This window comes from Pelodiscus sinensis, chromosome 4, assembly GCF_052426305.1.
Source record: "Pelodiscus sinensis isolate ZL-2025 chromosome 4, ASM5242630v1, whole genome shotgun sequence".
NCBI classification, from domain to species: Eukaryota; Metazoa; Chordata; order Testudines; family Trionychidae; genus Pelodiscus; species Pelodiscus sinensis.
Window position 1 is genome coordinate 1,455,132 of NC_143055.1, and position 19,150 is coordinate 1,474,281.

The 19,150-nt window shown below is 64.9% G+C and overlaps 4 protein-coding genes across 4 annotated transcripts in view; 3 read left to right on the forward strand and 1 right to left on the reverse strand.

Annotated features, from left to right (window-relative positions):
- LOC142824307 (retinol dehydrogenase 13-like) overlaps positions 1-13,470 on the forward strand; it is a 27,754-nt gene extending 14,284 nt beyond the window's left edge. Inside the window, exons 3-6 of the mRNA XM_075916081.2 lie at positions 1,128-1,217; positions 1,489-1,677; positions 11,985-12,091; positions 13,024-13,470. Of these exons, the coding sequence (XP_075772196.2) occupies positions 1,128-1,217; positions 1,489-1,677; positions 11,985-12,091; positions 13,024-13,218 (581 nt within the window). The 3' untranslated portion in view covers positions 13,219-13,470. The remainder of the gene's footprint in view (positions 1-1,127; positions 1,218-1,488; positions 1,678-11,984; positions 12,092-13,023) is intronic.
- LOC142824306 (uncharacterized) lies at positions 13,428-17,677 on the reverse strand. The gene is made up of 4 exons (XM_075916080.2): positions 17,545-17,677; positions 15,945-16,098; positions 15,265-15,431; positions 13,428-14,796 (listed from the first exon to the last, which is right to left on the reverse strand). Exons 2-4 carry the CDS (start codon positions 16,093-16,095, stop codon positions 13,498-13,500), a joined length of 1,617 nt encoding a protein of 538 aa, XP_075772195.2. The 5' UTR covers positions 16,096-16,098; positions 17,545-17,677; the 3' UTR covers positions 13,428-13,497.
- LOC149524471 (uncharacterized) lies at positions 16,994-19,121 on the forward strand. Its single transcript, XM_089777653.1, has 2 exons — positions 16,994-17,033; positions 17,287-19,121. The coding sequence occupies exons 1-2, from the start codon at positions 16,994-16,996 to the stop codon at positions 18,771-18,773; spliced, it is 1,527 nt and encodes a 508-aa protein (XP_089633779.1). The 3' UTR covers positions 18,774-19,121.
- Positions 17,756-19,150, forward strand: part of DCTN1 (dynactin subunit 1) — a 132,299-nt gene continuing 130,904 nt past the window's right edge. Inside the window, exon 1 of the mRNA XM_089777695.1 lies at positions 17,756-17,895. The gene's annotated coding sequence lies outside the window, so the exon portion shown is untranslated. The remainder of the gene's footprint in view (positions 17,896-19,150) is intronic.

The window sequence follows — 19,150 nt, forward strand, 5'->3', positions numbered from 1 at the left end:
CTGGCAGACAGCCGCAGCAGCACTGCCCTCGGCAGCTCCCCCATGGTGACGCAGGTCTTCCTCAGGTCGGGTTCCCCGCCGGGGACCCGTGTGTGTCGGGCCGGGGCTGGGCACCGCTCAGGGCGAATTGCTCAGACTCAGGGCTCCTTACAGCCCCGAACTGGAGACCTTCCCAAATAGGCAACAAACCAGTCCCAGAGCGCGTCAGCTGCCTGCCTGGCCAGGAGCAAAAACCCCTCGACACCCCAGCTCTCCCTGTGCCCCAAACAACCCCTGGCCTAACAGAGGTGCGGGGTTCTAGAACCCGATCTCACCTCCCCCGAACAGGTCCTCCCGGTCCCAGAGAACCAGCCCCAGGTCCCCGGTCCGTTTACACTTCAGGTCTTACCCACAAGAGCGCGCCGGGCCAGCCCTCTAGAATCTCACTTCTGAAAGCTGATTAACAGGAGAAGGAAAAGGCTGAGTGAGGCTGTTGAGGGTACGTCCCACGCACCCGTCCCCACGGTCTCGCTGTAGCTCTCCGCAGATGTTCCACACGGGCAGCTGCACAGCAGCGATTTCTAGCCTGTACGAGGACGGGCCAGCGACCCTTCCCGGCTCTCCCTCGCGAGGCTGCGAGAATGGAAGACAAGCTGGCGTCCGCCTCCTGGCACTTTCTGTGCATCCCTGTGTCCCAAGCGGGAGCGGGTTAGCACAGCCCTTCGCCGGACAACCCTCCTCACAGCAGGCCGGCCAGGCCGCTGCTCTCAGGCAGAGCGTTCACAGCACGCACCCAGAGCCCACTCAGACCTCGCACCCGCACGATCCGTGGGACCTGTCTGCCCCCTTAAAATCCAGTCACGTGACACCCACGGACACTCGTTGCCGCATCCGCCCCGTTCCCTGGGGACGGGCCCCTCCGTGCACATTCCCACCTGCCCCACGCGAGTCTCAAACTCGTACCGGGCAGGGCCAGGTCCTGTGCGTGGCCCCAGAGCGGTGACAGGCGGGGCCCGGGCCCCCTGCATGTCAGAGCGTAGCCAGCGTCTCAGCTCAGCCGGGACTGTGGGGGCCTGTGAGCATGGATCCAAATGGCCCCCCCGCTGCCCTGCCAGGGCCTGCTGCACCAGCCCTGCCTTCTCTTCCAGGCATCCCCTTCTCCATCACCGCCGAGGGGCTGGAGCAGATATTTGCCACCAACTACCTGGGCCCTTTTCTTCTTACCAATTTGCTGCTGGGTAAGGAAGGGCTCCCTGGGCTGGGGGAGGGGCCGCCCCGGGTTGTGGGCGCTGGCTGGGCTGGGGGAGGGGCCGCCCCGGGTTGTGGGCGCTGGCTGGGCTGGGGGAGGGGCCGCCCCGGGTTGTGGGCACTGGCTGGGCTGGGGGAGGGGCCGCCCTGCTCCTCCTCGGCCATCTGCCCCTGGGGCTGGCTGAGCTGGGGCTTCTCCCTGCCCCCCCTTGCCATGTGGGAGCCCCCTGCACCACTGCCAGGCTCTGCCCCTCCCCCCAGACACCATCAAGGCCTCGGCCCCCGCCCGCATCGTGAACGTCTCGTCCTTCCGGCACGTGGGCGGCAAGGCCGACGTGAGGCTCCTGACGGGGCAGGAGAAGACCCGGGGCTTTGACCAGACCTACTGCAGCACCAAGCTCATGAACATCCTCTTCACCCAGGAGCTGGCCAGGAGGCTGCAGGGCACAGGTGAGGCCCCCGCGGAGCCCCCAGCCGCCCCCGCCCGAGTTCCCTGCCAGGCCGGCTCCTTTCCTCGCAAGCTCTGCTGAGCCCGAGGGCCTGCCCCGCAGCCGGGCGTCTTCTAGGGCGGGGGGAGGGGTTGCCAGGGGCTGGGCTGCTCCGGCTGTCCCCGGGCTTGTTCCCAGCGGCGCGTGACGCTCCGGCCCGTTCTCCATGCCCCGCAGAAGTGGAGGCCTGGCCCCGGCTGAGCTCTGGACCCGGAGGACCCGGACGTCAGAGGAGCCGGGGCGTCGGGGTTTCTTTGGGGCTGACGCGGCGCAGCCTGTGGGCTTGGCAGAGCCGCGGGGAATGGTTCACTGGCGGCAAAGGGAGAGTCTCTGTGTGGAGGGGCTGGGTCTCAGGTGGCTCCCCAGGGCTCCGGCCTGGGCCGGGTGTTGAACAGGCGGCAGGACTGGAGAGCACCCTTGTGCCGGGGAGGCTGCCCCGCCCTGGCGTGTGAAGGGTTAAAGCAGTCCTAGGCAAGGGAGCCAATCGGGAGAGGGCTGGTGGCAGCCAATCAGAGCCCAGCAAGGCTGCATATAAAGGTGGCTGGCCAGGGAGTGCTGGAGGCAGAAGGAACCTTGGACAGAGCCGTGCTAGGGGAAGGCAGGGAGCCCGGGGCGCTCAGGCCGGGATAGCCCCGGGGCGAGGCCCAGCGACAGAGCCCAGGGAGGCCGCAGGTCCACCCGCCGCTGTTTGCCCTGAGTGGAGCGAGATGGCCACTGAGGTGGGTGGGATCCCTGGGGGGGGTGACCCCAGAGTGTGGGGCACTGCCCTGGGGAATGGGGGTCTGGACGAGTAAGGCACCTGAGAGTGGAAGAGGGAGAGGGAGGGGGTGGTGCTCTCCAACGGGCGCGGGTCCGGGTCCCGGTCGCAGTCGGGAGATGGGGCAGAGCGCGTGGGAGCCGGAGGGCGGGCCGAGAGAGAGAAGGGGTGTGGTGGTGCAGGGGTGTGTGAATTGGCTGGAGGGGTGTTGACTCACCATGCTGCTTCCCTACGCACTGGAGGCTCTCCGGCTGTTCCTGCATCCCCCTGGCCGTGCGCTGTGGGGCCTGCAGGCCTGGCCACGCTCAGCTCCCGCGCCCAGCAGGTTCCCAGGGCCTGCACTCGCCTGTGAACCAAAGCTGCCTCCTTTCCCGGACCCCTCCCTACTCCGCCGTGGTCCGTGGCGGGGCGGCGGGTCCCTGCGTTCGGCACAGGGCGCCCAGGGGATCGGCACCGTCGAGTGCTCCGCTGGAGCATTTCACCGCCGCGCCCCTTTCCAGCCGGCCCCCTCGCTTCCCGCGGACCCTGGCGCGGGCGCTCTCCGCGAGCAGCCGAGGGAGGCCGGCGCTTGTGCATCCGGACAAACGACACTCCGGCCGCGGGCTGACAGTGCCCTGGGCGGGGTCGCAGCCACAGTGATGCCGCACTCCCCCCAGGAGGGGAACGCGCTGGCTGACCCGCTGCTCAGGGCCCATTGTCTCCCGGCTCGTGGCTTCCCCCTGCCCCTCGTGCAGCCTGCCTGCCTGCCACTGTGGTGCCTGCGCGAGCGCCCGGTGAACGGGCCAGCGCCCTGCACGGGGGGCGGACAAAGCGGCTCGGCTGTGGAATCTGCGGCAGAAATACCAGCAAGTCCCTCTCCGGCAGCCTGTCTCTGTGGCATTCCCTCGGACCGCGGGAGCATCAGCCTCCCGCTTGGCCAGCTGGACTAGCTACGCCGGGCTGCGCGCAGCTCCTGGGAACCCAGCCAGCCCTCCGCTCTCCCGTAGCCCAGCCCTGCGCGCCACGAGCCATGGCCACCTCCCGGTGCAACGGGGCACCGCTCCCCTCCCGCAGCGCCCGCCCGGCCGAGTGCCCGTGCTCCCCGAGGCCGAAGCCTCTTCGGCGACTCGCTCAGAGCCCCTTCCGGGCTCCGCCCTCTCGGTGCCTCGCAGTGTCCCTCCTGGCACAGTGGGGCCTTCAGGGCGCTCCCCCCTTACCGCCAGCCTTGCTCCAGCTGGCCCTGGGAGCTCTCCAAGGTGCTGCTGCGCTCTCAGCCAGCCAGTCACCCTGGTCGTCTTCTGCTCTGCACTGCAAGGAACGCTGCTGGGCTTTGCGGTGCCTTTTGCAGCCGGCCGGGCCCTGGCTGACTGGTGCCTCCCACGGGCCTTCTGCCTGGCTTGTCTCGGCTCTTTGCCCAGACGCCGATCGGACCCAGCGGCTCCCCGAGGGCCCAAGCGAGGGGGCCTCTGGGCGACGGCTGTGAGACTGCTGTGCACTGAGCCTGCCCGGAGTACCCAGGGGCTCAGGCAGATGGAAAAGGGATTTTATTTTCATGGGGCAGGTAGCTGGTCCCCCGTCCTCCCTGGCTGCTCCCCTTGGCGCTGCCCGTTGGCTCCCTGGTGAATGCCCCCCGCTCAGGCGCCGCCTGACTCCGTAGGCAGAGGAGAAGCCGACGGGGCTCTAGGTCATTGTCACGGGCTGCGGGGGAGTCCCCAGCCCTGCCCCCCTCCGCAGCCAGTGGACTCTCGGCAGCTGGTAGAACGGGAGGGTTATTGGTTCCCAGCATGGCGTGGGACGCTGCCAACACAGGGACCGAGAGAAGCCTCAGGGGAAGGGTCCCGGGCCCTTCTCCCCCCTTTCCTGCTCTAAGCCCCCTCTCCTCCAAGCCCAGCAGAGAATAACCCTCCCCTGGGGCCCTACTGCCCAGCCTGGAGTCAGCCCCGCCTGCCCTTTGTCCCCCGGCCCTCGGGCTGCACATTCCTCCCCAGTGAGTCCTGCCCGGCCTCCCGCTCCTCATCCAGACAGTGCTGCAGCGCCGAGGGCAGGGCACCGAGGCGCCCCCCCCACCCAGAGTCATTACAGCCCAGGACAGCAGCATCCCACACACCCCACAAGGCAAACACAATTTGGACCCTCGCAGGGAGCCACGTCTCCAGCCCCCGGAGTGTCCTGGGCGCGCAGGGCCCTGCTTCCCAGCCTGTCTCGGTGGCACCGGGCAGGAGAGCCCCACCATCGGCCTCTCTAGCCAGAGAACTGCCAAGAGCGTGTCACGTTACTGGATCTTGAGGGGAGCAGCCAGATCACTGCTACACCCATAGGTGGGGGTGTTGGCCCCAAAAATGGTATAAAAGGGGCCATGTGAGGTATTGAATAGGAGCTTACTGTCTGCTGATCCTATGTACACTAGTCAAGTGATTGTATAATGTCTGGGTGTGGAGTTAGGAGTCTGTGTAGATACTGAATATTTCCCTGCATGTGGTTGAGCAGTGGGCAGAGCCCGGTCTATGGACATGCTAATCAGCGAGGCCCTGTGGGACAATGGCGCTCAATGGGCCAAGGACACACCTAAAGAATGAGGGTGACTCATACCTAAAAGCTACCAGCAGGGGCACAGGAATAAGCTGTGGACCAGGTGACCTGCTATAGCCAAGAAGAGACCAGGAAGGAGGGATAAATAGGCCATGTGGTGGTCTCCATCTTTGTTCTCAGCTCAGCACTTCATCCCAGAGGCAGCACTGCAGGGATTGAAGAGCCTGGAAGACCTGTGAACCCATCCTGATCGTAGGATGTGCAATAAGAACTTTTAAACCAGCAGCTGCAACATCTCTGCTAGAGCCTGCATCGACGACTGGGAGATTCGGTGCATGTAACGTACTGTACTTTAATAACCTTACTCTCAGGCTTTTCTTTCTTGTGATAATAAACCTTTAGATATAGATTCTAAAGGATTGGCCCAGCGTGATTTGTGGGTAAGGTCCAGAGGGTAAATTGACCAGGGATCTGTGGCTGGTTTCGTGGAACCGGACAGGACTTGTTCGGGGTAGGTGGGATTGGGTGCTAGGACCCCTCACCTGTGTATGAGGCCCGGGGCCATCTGGGGCACGGATATTGCTGGGGGGTTGGAGGGGTTTTGCTCGTGAGGCTTCAGGCAGGCTGCTGAAGCGCTCTGTGGGACTGATTTGTGGCCTGTTCGGAGAGGTCACCAGTCTGGGGGCTGTAAGGAGCCCCGGATTTGAGCAATTCGCCCTGAGCGGACGCCCTCAGCTGTGCCCAGACACGGCCCGGTCCGTCACAGTGGTGTAGTCGGCAGGATCCACAGATCTTGGTCAATTGTGGTTTGGATCAGGACCTCACGCTGTCTAAATTTGATTTTTGGTGTTGAGAGTTTGGTTGGTTAAAGAGCCGCTGCGATGAGCCCGGGATTATATGAGAGTCTGAGCAAAAGTGCTCTGAAGGATTTGTGCTTGGGGAGAGGCATTGTCTTTAGGAAAAGGGCCTCTAAACTAGATCTGGTAGTGTTGTTACTAGCCAGAGATGTGGATGAAAGGGAGCAGAAGCGAGCCAAGGAAGCTGCTGAAAGAAGGCAGAAGGCAGATGAAGAAATTGTTAAGAGACAGAAGGAGATGGATCGGGAACTTGAGGAGAAAAATGCAGAATATGCTGAGAGACGGCGGAGGCAAGAGGCAGAACATGCAAAGAGAATGGCAAGCCTTGAACTTCAGCTTAAGAGAACAAAAGATCAAAAGGGACTGTATCCTCCTGAAAGTTCGATGTGGGTATGTGGTGTGACTCTGACATGGCAAAACAGGTATGGGGGCTGTGATGGGGGTATAGGTGACTCTGGGAAGTTTCCTGGAGCTGGTCAGTCTTACTGTAACCAAAGGGAAAGTGTCTCTACATGTGTGCCTGTGGCAGATGGCTGTGTGTCTGTGCAGGGGGGCAGTGAGTCTGTGGGTGAGGGCCCGTCTGATGCCTCAGAGGTGAGGCTTGAATCAGAAACAGGGCAGGAAGGGCCCAGAAGTCAGGGGAATGTCTCTCTGGGGCAGTCGGGAGTGGCTGGCCAGAACGGAGTTTTAGTTGAGTTGTTGGCTGGGGAGGTTTGTGGAATTGAACCTGCACAAGCTGAAAGTGAGTTGTGTGAAGCACAGTGTGTGCAAGCTGGCGATTTGGCTGGTGGAAGTAGCAAGGGGGCAGTAAAGGAAGCTGTCTCAGAGTCTAGCTGTATGCCTGAGATTAGCCAGGGGTGTTGGGACAAGGGAGAAGCTGTCTCTGGTTGTCTGTCTGTGTGTAGGGAAGAATTTCTTCCTTTGTCTGAGGAAGGTGCCCCACAGCCTGTGTTGGCTGAGAGCAGTGCTGTTGTCCCAAAGTTGGGTCTGGATACAAAGAAGGCCCAGAAAAGAGGTGGCTCTAAGTTTGTGTCTGCTGGGGAGGAGGATGCTGTGACTTGGGTAGATCCAGGCAGTGTCTTGCCAGAACCCCAGAGACCAGACAGTGGTGACCCTGATATTGTGCCTGATGCTGCTGTGTTGCTGGAAGAGGGGGGAGCGACTCTGTGGGACCAGGGTGACCCCTTAGCCCGGGCACAAGGAGAGATTGAGGGTGTTTTAACTCTGGAGCCTAGTGATGGTGGGGACATTTACAGCCATCTAGAAAGCTGCAAAGGGGGAGAAGGTGCCTCTGACCCTGTCTCTTGTGGGTCTGTCTGTGTGCCTGAGAGGGGATTGTCTGTGAATCCACCGGAGGGGCCAGAGATAACTCAGGGAGTAAGGGAATTGCAGGAGGAGTTGGTTGTGGCTCAGCAGGGCAATGCTGTTGTGGAGCCAGAGAAGGGTGAACTGTGGCTTAAGGAAGCTCATAGGGAGGAGAGTCCTGGCAGTGCTTGTAGCAAGCAGTTCGCTGTGACTGAGGGAGGTGATGATGCCTTGCTTGGAAAAGGCATTCGAGGGAAGGCTCTCCCTGTAAAAGGCAGCAGCTTGTTGTGTGAGGCACTTGTTTCGGTGCCTGACAGACAGAATTTGTCTGTTAACAGTGACTCCACTGACTTGGGTTTAGGGAATCCCAGTGTGGATGGTGGTGGAGAGGTCTCGGAGGGACTGAGGGTTGTTCCAGATGAGGCAGGAACAGCCAGAGAATTGGAGCAGGCTAATAACCCAGTGACTGTGTGTGACAAGTTTGGTGGGAAGTCAGTGTGTGTGGAACAGGATTGTTCCCAGGTGAAGGAGGAGAGTGGGAACTTAGTGTCTCAGATTCAGGAGAAGGGCTGGGTAGCTAAGTATGCAGAGCAGAACAGCTGTGTGGTCACTCTCCCTAGGATGCAGGAGATGGCAGTTAAGCTCCCATCTCTGGACACGGTGGACACTCATAATCAATCAGGGAAGTTGATATCTGGTTCCATGTGGAAACAGAGGTTGGAGGTGGACAGAGGAGAGACTTGGGAGTCTACAGCTCACTGCTGTTACCCCACTGAGTGGGGGAAGGGGGAGAATTCCAGGGCCATTGTGAGCCAGGGAGTCACGCCCAGCCAGCCCTTTGTCTTGGGCAGGCCAGAGGTTTCAGGCCTGGAGCCCAGAGGACAAGGGGGAGGGGCAGGACTTGCTTTGGCCAAGAAGATTTGCAGTTTAAACCTGAAGGGCCAAAACTGCAATGGTGTGGGGCCAGAGAAGGGGCCTGATGGAGAATTTCAGTATACACCTGAGATAGGATTGTTCTTGTTACTGATGTTAATTCTGGTAACCAATGGATTATTGTGGCAGAGAAATTTAAAGGTATACAATGGGCATGAGCTTATGGAACCACCTTGTAACTTGTCAGGAAATATGCCCGGTGACAGACTGTACATTAAGGTACATTGTAATGTTGATATTTCATGCTTAAAACTAGTAACTGGTCTTGGAACTTCTTACAGGACAAAAGGTTCCAGCCAGAAGGTCCTGTGTGAAAAGGGAAACTGAGGCACGCCACCATTTTGTTTTCGTGGCTAAATGCAAAAATGCCTACACGATTTGGGGTGAGAATACCTGCATTCACACCGTGTTCATTGTTGTTCAGAGAGTTGCCAGAGCTGGCCTGGATAAATTCACTATTTTCTTCAGCTTGGGGTAAAATCACCTGACACACTTAGGGATCATGCCGCAGAAGCAGATCCAAGTAGCTGTGGTTTTTACCAAGTTCTACCTTGGGTTGGTGAGACAGTGCAAGGACATGGTTGTCAATAGGGCAGACCTTGCAATAATGAAGCCTATTTTAGGCTCACTGGGTTCTCATACTGTCATTCAGCTCTGTACTGTTGTTTCTGCCATTGGGTTAGAACATGTGATGACACGGAGCCAAAGCATGGGGAGGCCTGTGATGCCCTCAGTGATGTTACTGGCATCACTTCCTGCATCAATTTTGCGTTGGGGGTGTCACGTTACTGGATCTTGAGGGGAGCAGCCAGATCACTGCTGCACCCCTAGGTGAGGGTGTTGGCCCCAAAAATGGTATAAAAGGGGCCATGTGAGGTATTGAATAGGAGCTTACTGTCTGCTGATCCTATGTACACTAGTCATGTGATTGTATAATGTCTGGGTGTGTAGTTAGGAGTCTGTGTAGATACTGAATATTTCTCTGCATGTGGTTGAGCAGTGGGCAGAGCCCGGCCTATGGACATGCTAATCAGCGAGGCCCTGTGGGACAATGGCACTCAATGGGCCAAGGACACACCTAAAGAATGAGGGTGACTCATACCTAAAAGCTACCAGTAGGGGCACAGGAATAAGCTGTGGACCAGGTGACCTGCTATAGCCAAGAAGAGACAAAGAGGGATAAATAGGCCATGTGGTGGTCTCCATCTTGGTTCTCAGCTCAGCACTTCATCCCAGAGGCAGCACTGCAGGGATCAAAGAGCTTGGAAGACCTGTGAACCCATCCTGATTCTAGGATGTGCAACAAGAACTTTTAAACCAGCAGCTGTAACATCTCTGCTAGAGCCTGCATCGAGGACTGGGAGATTCGGTGCATGTAACGTATCATAGAACTGGAAGAGACCTCAGAAGGTCATCATGCTCTAGGCAGGACCAATTCCAACTAAATCAACCCGGCCAGGGCTTTGTCAAGCCGAGACTTAAACACCTCTAGGGATGGAGACTCCACTACTTCCCTAGGGAACCCAGCCCAGTGCTTCACCACCCTCCTAGGGAAAGAGTTTTTCCTAATATCCAACCTGGACCTCTCCCAGCACGACTTGAGCCCATTGCTCCTTGTTCTGCATCTGTCACTACTGAGAACAGCCTCTCTCCATCCTCTTTGGAACCTCCCTTCAGGGAGTTGAAGGCTGCTATCAAATCCCCCCTCACTCTTCGCTTCTGCAGACTAAACAGACCCAAGTCCCTCAGCCTCTCCTCATACGTCATATGCTCCAGACCCCTAATCATTTTGGTCGCCCTCCGCTGGACCCTCTCCAATGCGCCCACATCCTTTTTGTAGTGGGGGGCCCAGAACTGGACACAGTACTCCAGATGTGGCCTCACCAGAGCCAAATAAAGGGGAATAATGACATCTCTGGATCTGCTGGCAATGCTCCTCTTAATGCCACCTAGTATGCCATTAGCCTTCTTGGCTACAAGGGCCCCTGTTGACTCATCTCCAGCTTCTCCTCCACTGTAACCCCCAGGGCCTTTTCTGCCGAACTACTACTTAGCTGGTTGGTCCCCAGTTTGTAACTTTGCTTGGGATTCTTCTGTTGAACCTCATCAGATTTCTTGTGGCCCAATCCTCCAATTTCTCTAGGTCACTCTGGACCCTATCTCTGCCCTCCAGCGTATCTACCTCTCCCCCCAGCTTAGTGTCATTGGCAAACTTGCTGAGGGTGCAATCCATCCCCTCAGCCAGGTCATTAATAAAGATATTGAACAAAACCGGTCCTAGAACCGAACCTTGGGGCACTCCGCTAGAAACCGACCTCCATCCTGACATCGAGCCATTGATCACGACCCGCTGGGCCCGGCCCTCTAGCCACTTTCTATCCATCTTACCGTCCATTTATCCAATCCACATTCCCTTAACTTGCTGGCAAGAATATTGTGGGAGACCGAATCAAAAGCCTTGCTAAAGTCAAGGTCTATCACATCCACTGACTTCCCCACGTCCACAGAGCCAGTTACCTCATCACAGAAGCTAATCAGATTGGTCAGGCACGACTTGCCCTTGGTGAATCCATGCTGACTATTCCTGATCACTTTTCTCTCTTCCAAGTGCCTCAAAATGTTAGACTGGGCCCGCCGCTCTGCCAGTGTGTGGCTCCACCCAGCCCACGGCTCACCGCCCCCCCCCCCCCCGGGGGAGCTAGCTGGCAAGGAGGAATGGCGTGGGGCTGGGCCCGTGAGTCGGGGTCCCCCCCATCCTGCAGCAGCAAGAACTCTCCACCAGCCAGTAGAATGGGGGGGGGGGGGGTTATTGCTTCTCCGGGATACGGCGCAGCCTGGACGTGATGTGGGTACAGGAGTCGGGGCCAGGTTGTCTCAGCCCCCTTGCGTTAGGGGGTCCATTGCCCTCCCCTCAGCTTCGGCCGTGTCCTTCATGGTTCCCAGCCAGCCACTGTCCCTTCCCCCAAAAGCTGGTGTTTGTCTGCCCTGCTGCTGGGAAGAGCCTTGTTAACTGCTCAGGCTGGGCTGAGGTGTCTGGGCCATACACGCGTGGGTGAGTCAGTGGGAATCGCACCGCGCAGCCAGGGGACCCCGGCTGCCCCCCGCTACGGTGCTGCGGGGCACCCCTGTGGGAGGTGCCGGGAAAAGCCTGCCACCCACGGTGCACGCGGCTTCTTGGAACGGCTGCCAGCTGCGCTCCTGGAAGACCCGCTGGGAGGCGAGTGCCGACAGGCCCGAGGGGTGGGGGCAAGGGCCCGGCCAGCCTCCGCGGCTTAGCTGGGCTGCCCACTCTCCGTGCCTGCGGCAGGCTGCGTTGGCAAAAAGAACGTCTTTCCCCTGCCGCCTCTGCCCTGCGGGAACCCGGCCGGGGTCAGGCCCTGGCACGTTACCTTGGGACGCGCAGAAGCCAGGTCTGTGGGGGGGGTTCTTGGGCCCCACCGCGTGTCGGAGGGAAGGCTGGGCCGGGGTGCTGGAAGCCGGCTAGCTGGGTGCAGCTGGGAGGCGGGGGGTGGTCCCGTTTGCCTCCCTCTGGAAGCAAGAGGAAGGGATGGGACGGGTGTCGCCTCATCTGGGCCAGCCCTGTCTCCTTGCTGCCCGACAGGCCACAGGGCCTGGGAGTCTCTCGTCTGGCAGGGCCTGTGCATGGGCATGAAGAGTGGGCCCCAGCCACGCGCCCCGTGGAGGGCTCCAGGCTGGCTGGCGAGACCAGCTGTGTCCTGGCCCCGTGTCACCGTCTGGCCGGGCAGGGAAAGACCATGGGGAGTTTCTGGCTGTCCCTGCTGGAAGAATATTCAGCCCTGTGCTCTAGGCCCCCACCCACGCGGGACCGGGGCTCTGCCTGCAAGGCCCTGCCCCCTCCCGGCCCAGAGCCCCGGCACCGACCGGCCTGGCTGCTCTGCTTCCCGGCAGGGGTGACGGCCAACGCCCCGAACCCCGGCATCGTGAAGACCGAAATCATGCGCCACTTCAACTGGCTGGTTCGCCTGCTGTTCAGCATCAGCAGCCTCTTCATCTCGGTACGTGGCCGGCGCCCTGCCCCGGGGTCCAGCTCAGCGGGGGCCGGGCAGCCCTACTGTGAGCGCCAGGGGCCGCAGGGAGGGCTTTGCGGGGCCCCCGGGGCTGGGGCAGGCCCAGGAGATGGGCGGGAAGCCCGGGGAGCAGCAGCCGCTGTACGGGGAAGCTTTTCCCTCCTGCCGGCCCGCAGCCGCTGTTCCCCTCTCAGCCCAGGCACGAGTGGGCCGCTGTGCTGGAGCAGGGCAGACCCTGAGCCAGCCCCTGGTGCATGGGGGTCCTGGCCCCTCATCGCAGCCCAGCCCCCACTGGGTCCAGAGCAGCCAGCGAACGGGCCTTGGCCGAGCGGGGCTCCCCCACACCCCACCCAGGCCTGGCTCCTGCAGCCACCCAAAGGAGCCAGCCCCAGCCCGCCAGGAACCAAAGCACCCTTCCCTCAGCTCTCGCCCCACGTTGTCACCCCCGGCCTGCCCCACAAGGCCGCCCCGGGCCCGCCCCACGTCTTTACCCCCGCCCCATGTTGTCACCCCCAGCCTGCCCCACAAGGCCTCCCCGGGCCCGCCCCACGTCTTTACCCCCGCCCCATGTTGTCACCCCCGGCCTGCCCCACGTCTTTACCCCTGCCCCATGTTGTCACCCCCGGCCTGCCCCACAAGGCCTCCCCGGGCCCGCCCCACGTCTTTACCCCCGCCCAATGTCATGAAGCAGTCACCGCCCCATGTTATCACCCCAGGCCCGCCCCACGTCTCTACCCCCGACCTGCCCCCGCCCTATGTCTTCCCTCTGGGCCTGCCTCCCGCAGCTTCAGCTACTGCATCGCTGCCCCCACCCTGGGACCCCACTCTCCCGGCCCCCGGCCCTGCTCCCGCTGATGTGGGTCTGCGATGGCAATAAAGCCTGGGGGCGGCCTGGGGTGACGCTGTGCCTTGCCCCGCAGTCGGCCGAGCAGGGAGCGGTGAGCACCATTTTCTGCGCCGTGGCGGAGGAGCTGGAGGGCGTCTCGGGGAAGTACGTGGACAGCGACTGCCGGCTGGTGCTGCCCTCTGCGGCCGCCCGCGACCAGGGCCTGGCCCGCAAGCTGTGGGAGGAGTCGGAGCGGCTGACGGGCCTTGCCAAGGGCAGCGGCATGTGACCAAGGGGACCCACCGCCCGGCCCGAGGGCCGCCAGCTCGTCCTGGGTGCAGGAATCGGGTGAGCCATTGCGGTGCCGGTGCCACAGGACTGGCACGGGAGGGCCTGGCAGCCGGGACCTTCACTCGCCCCCCCCAGGAGGCTGGGCCGAGCCGTCTGCCAAGGGGAGGCGCAGCCGCAGGGGTGACAGATGCTCTGTTGCAGGCGCTGTGCTCCCTTGGGGCCTCAGCTTTATTAAATGCAGCTCTCTGGTGCCAGCGCGTGGGGTGGCTCCTTCCGCTCACTGCCACGCGAGGGCCAGGTCCAGCCGCTGCTCGCGGACGGTGCGCAGCAGCTGGTCGTAGTGGCGCCGGTGGATGTCCGGGCAGCCGGCCACGTTCAGGGAGCGCAGCCCGTTGTCCAAGGCCAGCAGGCAGCGCAGGGTGGGGCTGGTCACCTGGCTCCCGGCCAGCGAGAGCTCCCGCAGCTGGGGCAGGGCCCCGGGCGCCGCCAGCACCTGCTGGAACACGCCGTCCAGGGAGAAGGGGAGGCTGAGCAGGGCCACGGTCTCCAGGCTGCGGGAGCGGTGGAGGAGGGAGGCCAGGCTGGCCCCCAGCACAGCGGCATGCAGGGACGGGAGAGGCCCACCCAAGCTGTCCAGGCCCAAGCTGAAGTGCCGGAGCTTGGGGAAGGGGTGGCGGAGCAGGTCCAGCTCCCAGGCCTGTGGCTCCCCGTCGGGCTCGGCTGGCGGGGCGGGCCCGCGGGGGGCGCTCAGGTGGCAGCTGAAGGCACAGAGCTGGGGGCAGCAGTCCAGCAGGGCGCAGAAGGAAAACGCCTCGTCGTAGGAGAAGCCGTGCAGGGAGAGGGACTGCAGCTGGGCTCCCAGGCTCCGGGCCACAGGGAGCATCTCTGCCAGCCCCCGGCCCTGGTGCCCCGTGCAGTGCACGGCCAGCTGGGTGAGGCGGCTTCCGGCCAGGCTGGCCCAGCCGGTGCCAGGGCAATCGCTGAGGGACACGGCCACCTCTGCCACCTCCGGGCACACGGCGCAGACCACGGCCAGGAACGGCTCCTCCAGCTCGTCCACCCGCCGGAGAGGCAGCGTGAGCCAGGAGTCGGCCGCGCAGGGAGCCGGCCTGCCCCGGGCCAGCTCCTCCAGCGAGGGGAACCCCGCCTGGCCCTGCGGGCCGTGGAGCCGCTGCGTGTGGATGAGACCCAGGGCCTCTGGGACGTGGCTGTTGGCCAGGAACTGCAGGCTGGGCAGGGCCAGCAGCACGAAGGCCAGGGCTCCCACCAAGTCCTGGCCGTGGCCCTGGGGCTCTACCCCACGGGCCAGCAGCACCCGCAGCGCCGGGCAGCCCCAGGTGCGCTCAGTCTGGTCGTAGGCCAGGTGCAGCAGGGAGCCGGGCCCCACCTTGGGGCAGTGCGAGACGTCCAGCTCCCGCAGCCGCCGGCAGTTGGCGCCCACGGCCGCCAGCACCTGCGTGTTGGCCTGCGTCTCGGCCAGGCCCAGCTTGCTGAGACCGGGCAGCCCTTCCACCAGGTCCACCAGCGCCGACGCCGGCACCCGGCTGCAGCCGCCAAGCTCCAGCTCCGACAGGGTCTGCAAGGGGAGAGGAGACAGACCCTGCCCTCAGGGGGCCTGATGCCATCGCCCGGGGCACCTGGCTCTAAGACGCGGGCGGGGCGGGCAGGTCCTCCCTCAGCCGGGCCCCTGCTGTGCTGAGCATCCCTCCCGCCCCCGGCTCTATCTGCCCTGGACGCTCTGCTCCCCTGGCTGCTCCGCAAACACTGAGCCCAGGGCAAGCGCCTGTCCCGGCTACCCAGCAGCCCCGAGGCCAGAGCTCAGCTCTGCCTCCCAGAGCTGGGGCCCGAGCCACAGACCCCGGAGCCCTGCCTCCCAGCCAGCAGCTCCGTCCCTGCTCTGAGCAGCAGGCATCATTCCCCTCGCAGGAGTCCTTAGCTCTGACCACTAGACCCCACTGCCCTCCCAGGGCTGGGAGAGAGCCAGCCGGGCGCCCGCAGGAGGCTGCTCTGGCGGGTGTGACAGCAGGGGCCAGGCTCCGCCTACCTGGCACCGCACCGCGATCAGCTGGGCGATGGCGTGGCTGACCAGGCCCGGGCAGGAGCGCAGGCTCAGCGCCGTCAGGTGGGGCACCAGCAGCAGGTGGAGCATGGCCCGCGTCAGGCGCCGGGTCTCGCCAAGGAGCTGGAGCAGGTCCTGGACCAAGCAGCCGGCTGCGTGGGAGACACGCGGTCAGCGGCCTCGCTGGGCCGGGGCAGAGCCGACGGGGGCGTCTGCACCGTGAAAAGGCCAGGCCGGAAAGCCGGCGGCGAGCCCAGCCACAGCCGCGGGGGGGGGGGGGGCTGGCGTGGGGGGGGTCCAGCGAGCCCAGCCACAGCCGCGGGGGGGGGGGGGCCAGCGAGCCCAGCCACAGCCGCGGGGGGGGGGGGGCTGGCGTGGGGGGGGTCCAGCGAGCCCAGCCACAGCCGCGGGGGGGGGGGGCTGGCGTGGGGGGGGTCCAGCGAGCCCAGCCAGAGCCGTGGGGGGGGGGGCCAGCGAGCCCAGCCAGAGCCGCGCGGGGGGGGGGCAGCGAGCCCAGCCAGAGCCACGGGGGGGGGGGGCTTGCGTGGGGGGGGTCCAGCGAGCCCAGCCAGAGCCGTGGGGGGGGGGGGGTCCAGCGAGCCCAGCCAGAGCCGCGCGGGGGGGGGGGGGCAGCGAGCCCAGCCAGAGCCGCGGGGGGGGCTCACCCAGCTCGTTGAAGGGCCCCAGGATGTAGCGGAAGTGGTACTCGTCCAGGTAGTTCTCGCTGTAATCCTTGGCCCACACGCTCTGCATGTTCCCGGCCACGCTGCCCAGGCAGAGGCGGCTCAGCGGGGCGACGCCCTTCCTCCGGGGCATGGGCTGCGGGCAGGCAGGGCCAGATCAGAGGGGAGATCCGCGCCCTGCTGCCCCCAGCACCCCCATGTCACGCACTGACGGAAGGGGGGGAAAGGCCAGTGGGGGTGGGAGCAGCTCCCCGTCCACCGCAGGCAGGGGCCGCTCCCGCCCCACGGGCCCCGCAGGCAGGCCCCCCGCACGTCCCCTCCCGCTCGCCTGGCTTCTTTCCTCCCTGCCCCACTGCCCTGCCTTTGCCCCGAGCTTTGCTCTCCTCTGCGCCCCCCTGCCCGGCATTTCGCCTACGCCCCCACTAGGGCAGCCTGCCCCACAGCCTGCCCCACAGCCGGCTGCTTCCGAAGCCGCCGGGACTGAGGTGGGTCCCGCCGGGTGGGTTCGCACGGCAGGGTGAGTTTAAATCCTGCCCAAAGCTACAGGCTGCTGTGACGGCGAGTTGGGGTCCCGATCCTGCACCCCCGCAGCAGCCAGTAGAACAGGGGGGTTATTGATTGTCCGGGAGGCGGGCACCGGGGCGCAGGGCCAGGCCCTAGGGTTGGGGTCCATCGCCCCTAGTCCCAGCCTAGCCTCTTCTCTCCATGCACCTCCCCTGCCCGCCAGTCCTGTCCCCCCTCCGTAACTTGGAGAACTGGTTTTGCTCCTGGGCACCCCCGCTTGGACAGCCCCCACCGCCGCGCTCAGTAACCAGCAAGGTACTGACACTGCAGCACAGCGGCCCTGGGCCCAGCGGGAGGGGAGGACCCAGGCCCCAGGAAATGCTGGGCCAAGGCGGATTGGGCATGAGGGCGGAAGGCAGCAGGAGCCGGGGCCACGGATGGGGCGGTGCTGAGCGAAGGGGCTGGGGAGAAGCGAAGCCAGAATCTCAGTCAGAAGCCGCCCCCCCCAGACACTGGCCGGGGACCAGATGCCGGGGTGCGGGCAGCCCCCCTCGCTGGAGCTGCCAGGCGATCGCCCTGCAGGGCGTGGGGCAGGGGGGAGCGGGGCAGGGCCGGAGCAGAGCCTGTCCCGATGTTTCCGGGGCGCTGGCTGTCATCCGGCGGGCTCAAGGGGAGTGCTGGGGCGCGGGCAGCCAGGGAGCCCCCTCCCTGAAGAGAAGCTGCCCCACTTCCTGAACCCCCCGGGTCCCCACGTGCTGGTCCCGCGTCCTGGGCGCCCTGCCGGAGCCAGGAACCGAGCCGGACTGACGCGCTCTCGCAGCCTCTGGGCCCCCGGGACCGCCGCCCAGCAGCAGGCCGGCTCCCTGGCTCCAGCTGTCCCGGCAGCGCCCGGCCCCGCCTCAGGGGCACCCCGCCGGCGTGTACGGTGGGGCAGAGGCTGGGCGGGCCGGGGCCGGCTCTGGAGAGGGCGCGGAGCTGCTACGTGGGAGTCCCCGCGGCCGCTGGCGTTTCACCGGCCATGGCTCGGGTCGGACACTCCCGCCCGCCGCCCCAGCCCTTCCCGCTCCCGCCTTCCCACCTGAGCTGCCGGAGCCGCGGCGGGACCCGGGAGCGCGACTCGGAGCGCGGCTCCTTCCTCCAGAGCCAGCGGAGTTCCCCGGGACGGCCCCTGCCAGCAGCGGCCCCACCCCTCGGGCCCGGCCGTCAGCGGGGCGCCTCCCCGAGGGCGGGCAGAGCAGCGAGGTCTCCCCGGATGTCGAGGGGCCGGGCGGGCGAGGGAACGTTTCGCTGGACCCGCTCAGGCGGCGAGCGGCGAACCCCGGGCCCCGGCCCTTAGAGTGGACTGCCGGATCCCGCGGGCAGCTCGGCTCGCCAGGGCCCCTCGGGGCAGCGAGTGGCACCGGACGCTGCAGCCGGGACTTGGAGCCAGGCACGTTACGAGCGCAGGCGCGCAGGCTCGGCCTCTGCCGGCCGCCTGGGGGTCAGGCCTGGGGGTCGGGCAGGTGTTTGCCAGGCACTCGCCATCAGCGGGCACAGCCGCGTGGGAGCCGAGGAGCAGAGCTAGCGCCGCGCTGGGCAGACAGCTGGGGCCGCAGCCCTGCCCCTCCCAGCTCCCTGGTGCCAGCCCCCCATGCACCGAGCGCAGCCGCGACCAGACCCCTGCCCCTCCCAGCTCCCTGGTGCCAGCCCCCCATGCACCGAGCGCAGCCGCGACCAGACGCCTGCCCCTCCCAGCTCCCTGGTGCCAGCCCCCCATGCACCGAGCAGAGCCGCGACCAGACCCCTGCCCCTCCCAGGTCCCCTGGTGCCAGCCCCCCATGCACCGAGCAGAGCCGCGACCAGACCCCTGCCCCTCCCAGGTCCCCTGGTGCCAGCCCCCCATGCACCGAGCAGAGCCGCGACCAGACCCCTGCCCCTCCCAGCTCCCCTGGTGCCAGCCCCCCATGCACCGAGCAGAGCCGCGACCAGACCCCTGCCCCTCACCAGCTCCCTAGTGCCAGCCCCCCATGCACCGAGCAGAGCCGCGACCAGACCCCTGCCCCTCACCAGCTCCCTAGTGCCAGCCCCCCATGCACCGAGCAGAGCCGCGACCAGACCCCTGCCCCTCCCAGCTCCCTGGTGCCAGCCCCCCATGCACCGAGTGCAGCCGCGACCAGACCCCTGCCCCTCCCAGCTCCCCTGGTGCCAGCCCCCCATGCACCGAGCAGAGCCGCGACCAGACCCCTGCCCCTCCCAGCTCCCCTGGTGCCAGCCCCCCATGCACCGAGCAGAGCCGCGACCAGACCCCTGCCCCTCCCAGCTCCCTAGTGCCAGCCCCCCATGCACCGAGCAGAGCCGCGACCAGACCTCTGCCCCTCCCAGCTCCCTAGTGCCAGCCCCCCATGCACCGAGCGCAGCCGCGACCAGACCCCTGCCCCTCCCAGCTCCCTGGTGCCAGCCCCCCATGCACCGAGCAGAGCCGCGACCAGACCCCTGCCCCTCCCAGCTCCCCTGGTGCCAGCCCCCCATGCACCGAGCAGAGCCGCGACCAGACCCCTGCCCCTCCCAGCTCCCTGGTGCCAACCCTCAGGGCCCCAAGGATCGGGCCCCCAGCTGCTCCCTTGGTGCCGCTAGCAGCGCCCCTGCTCCTGAGCTCTCGAGCCCCAGCCGCTCGCGCCTGCCTTTATGCCCCGCCCCTCCGTGTT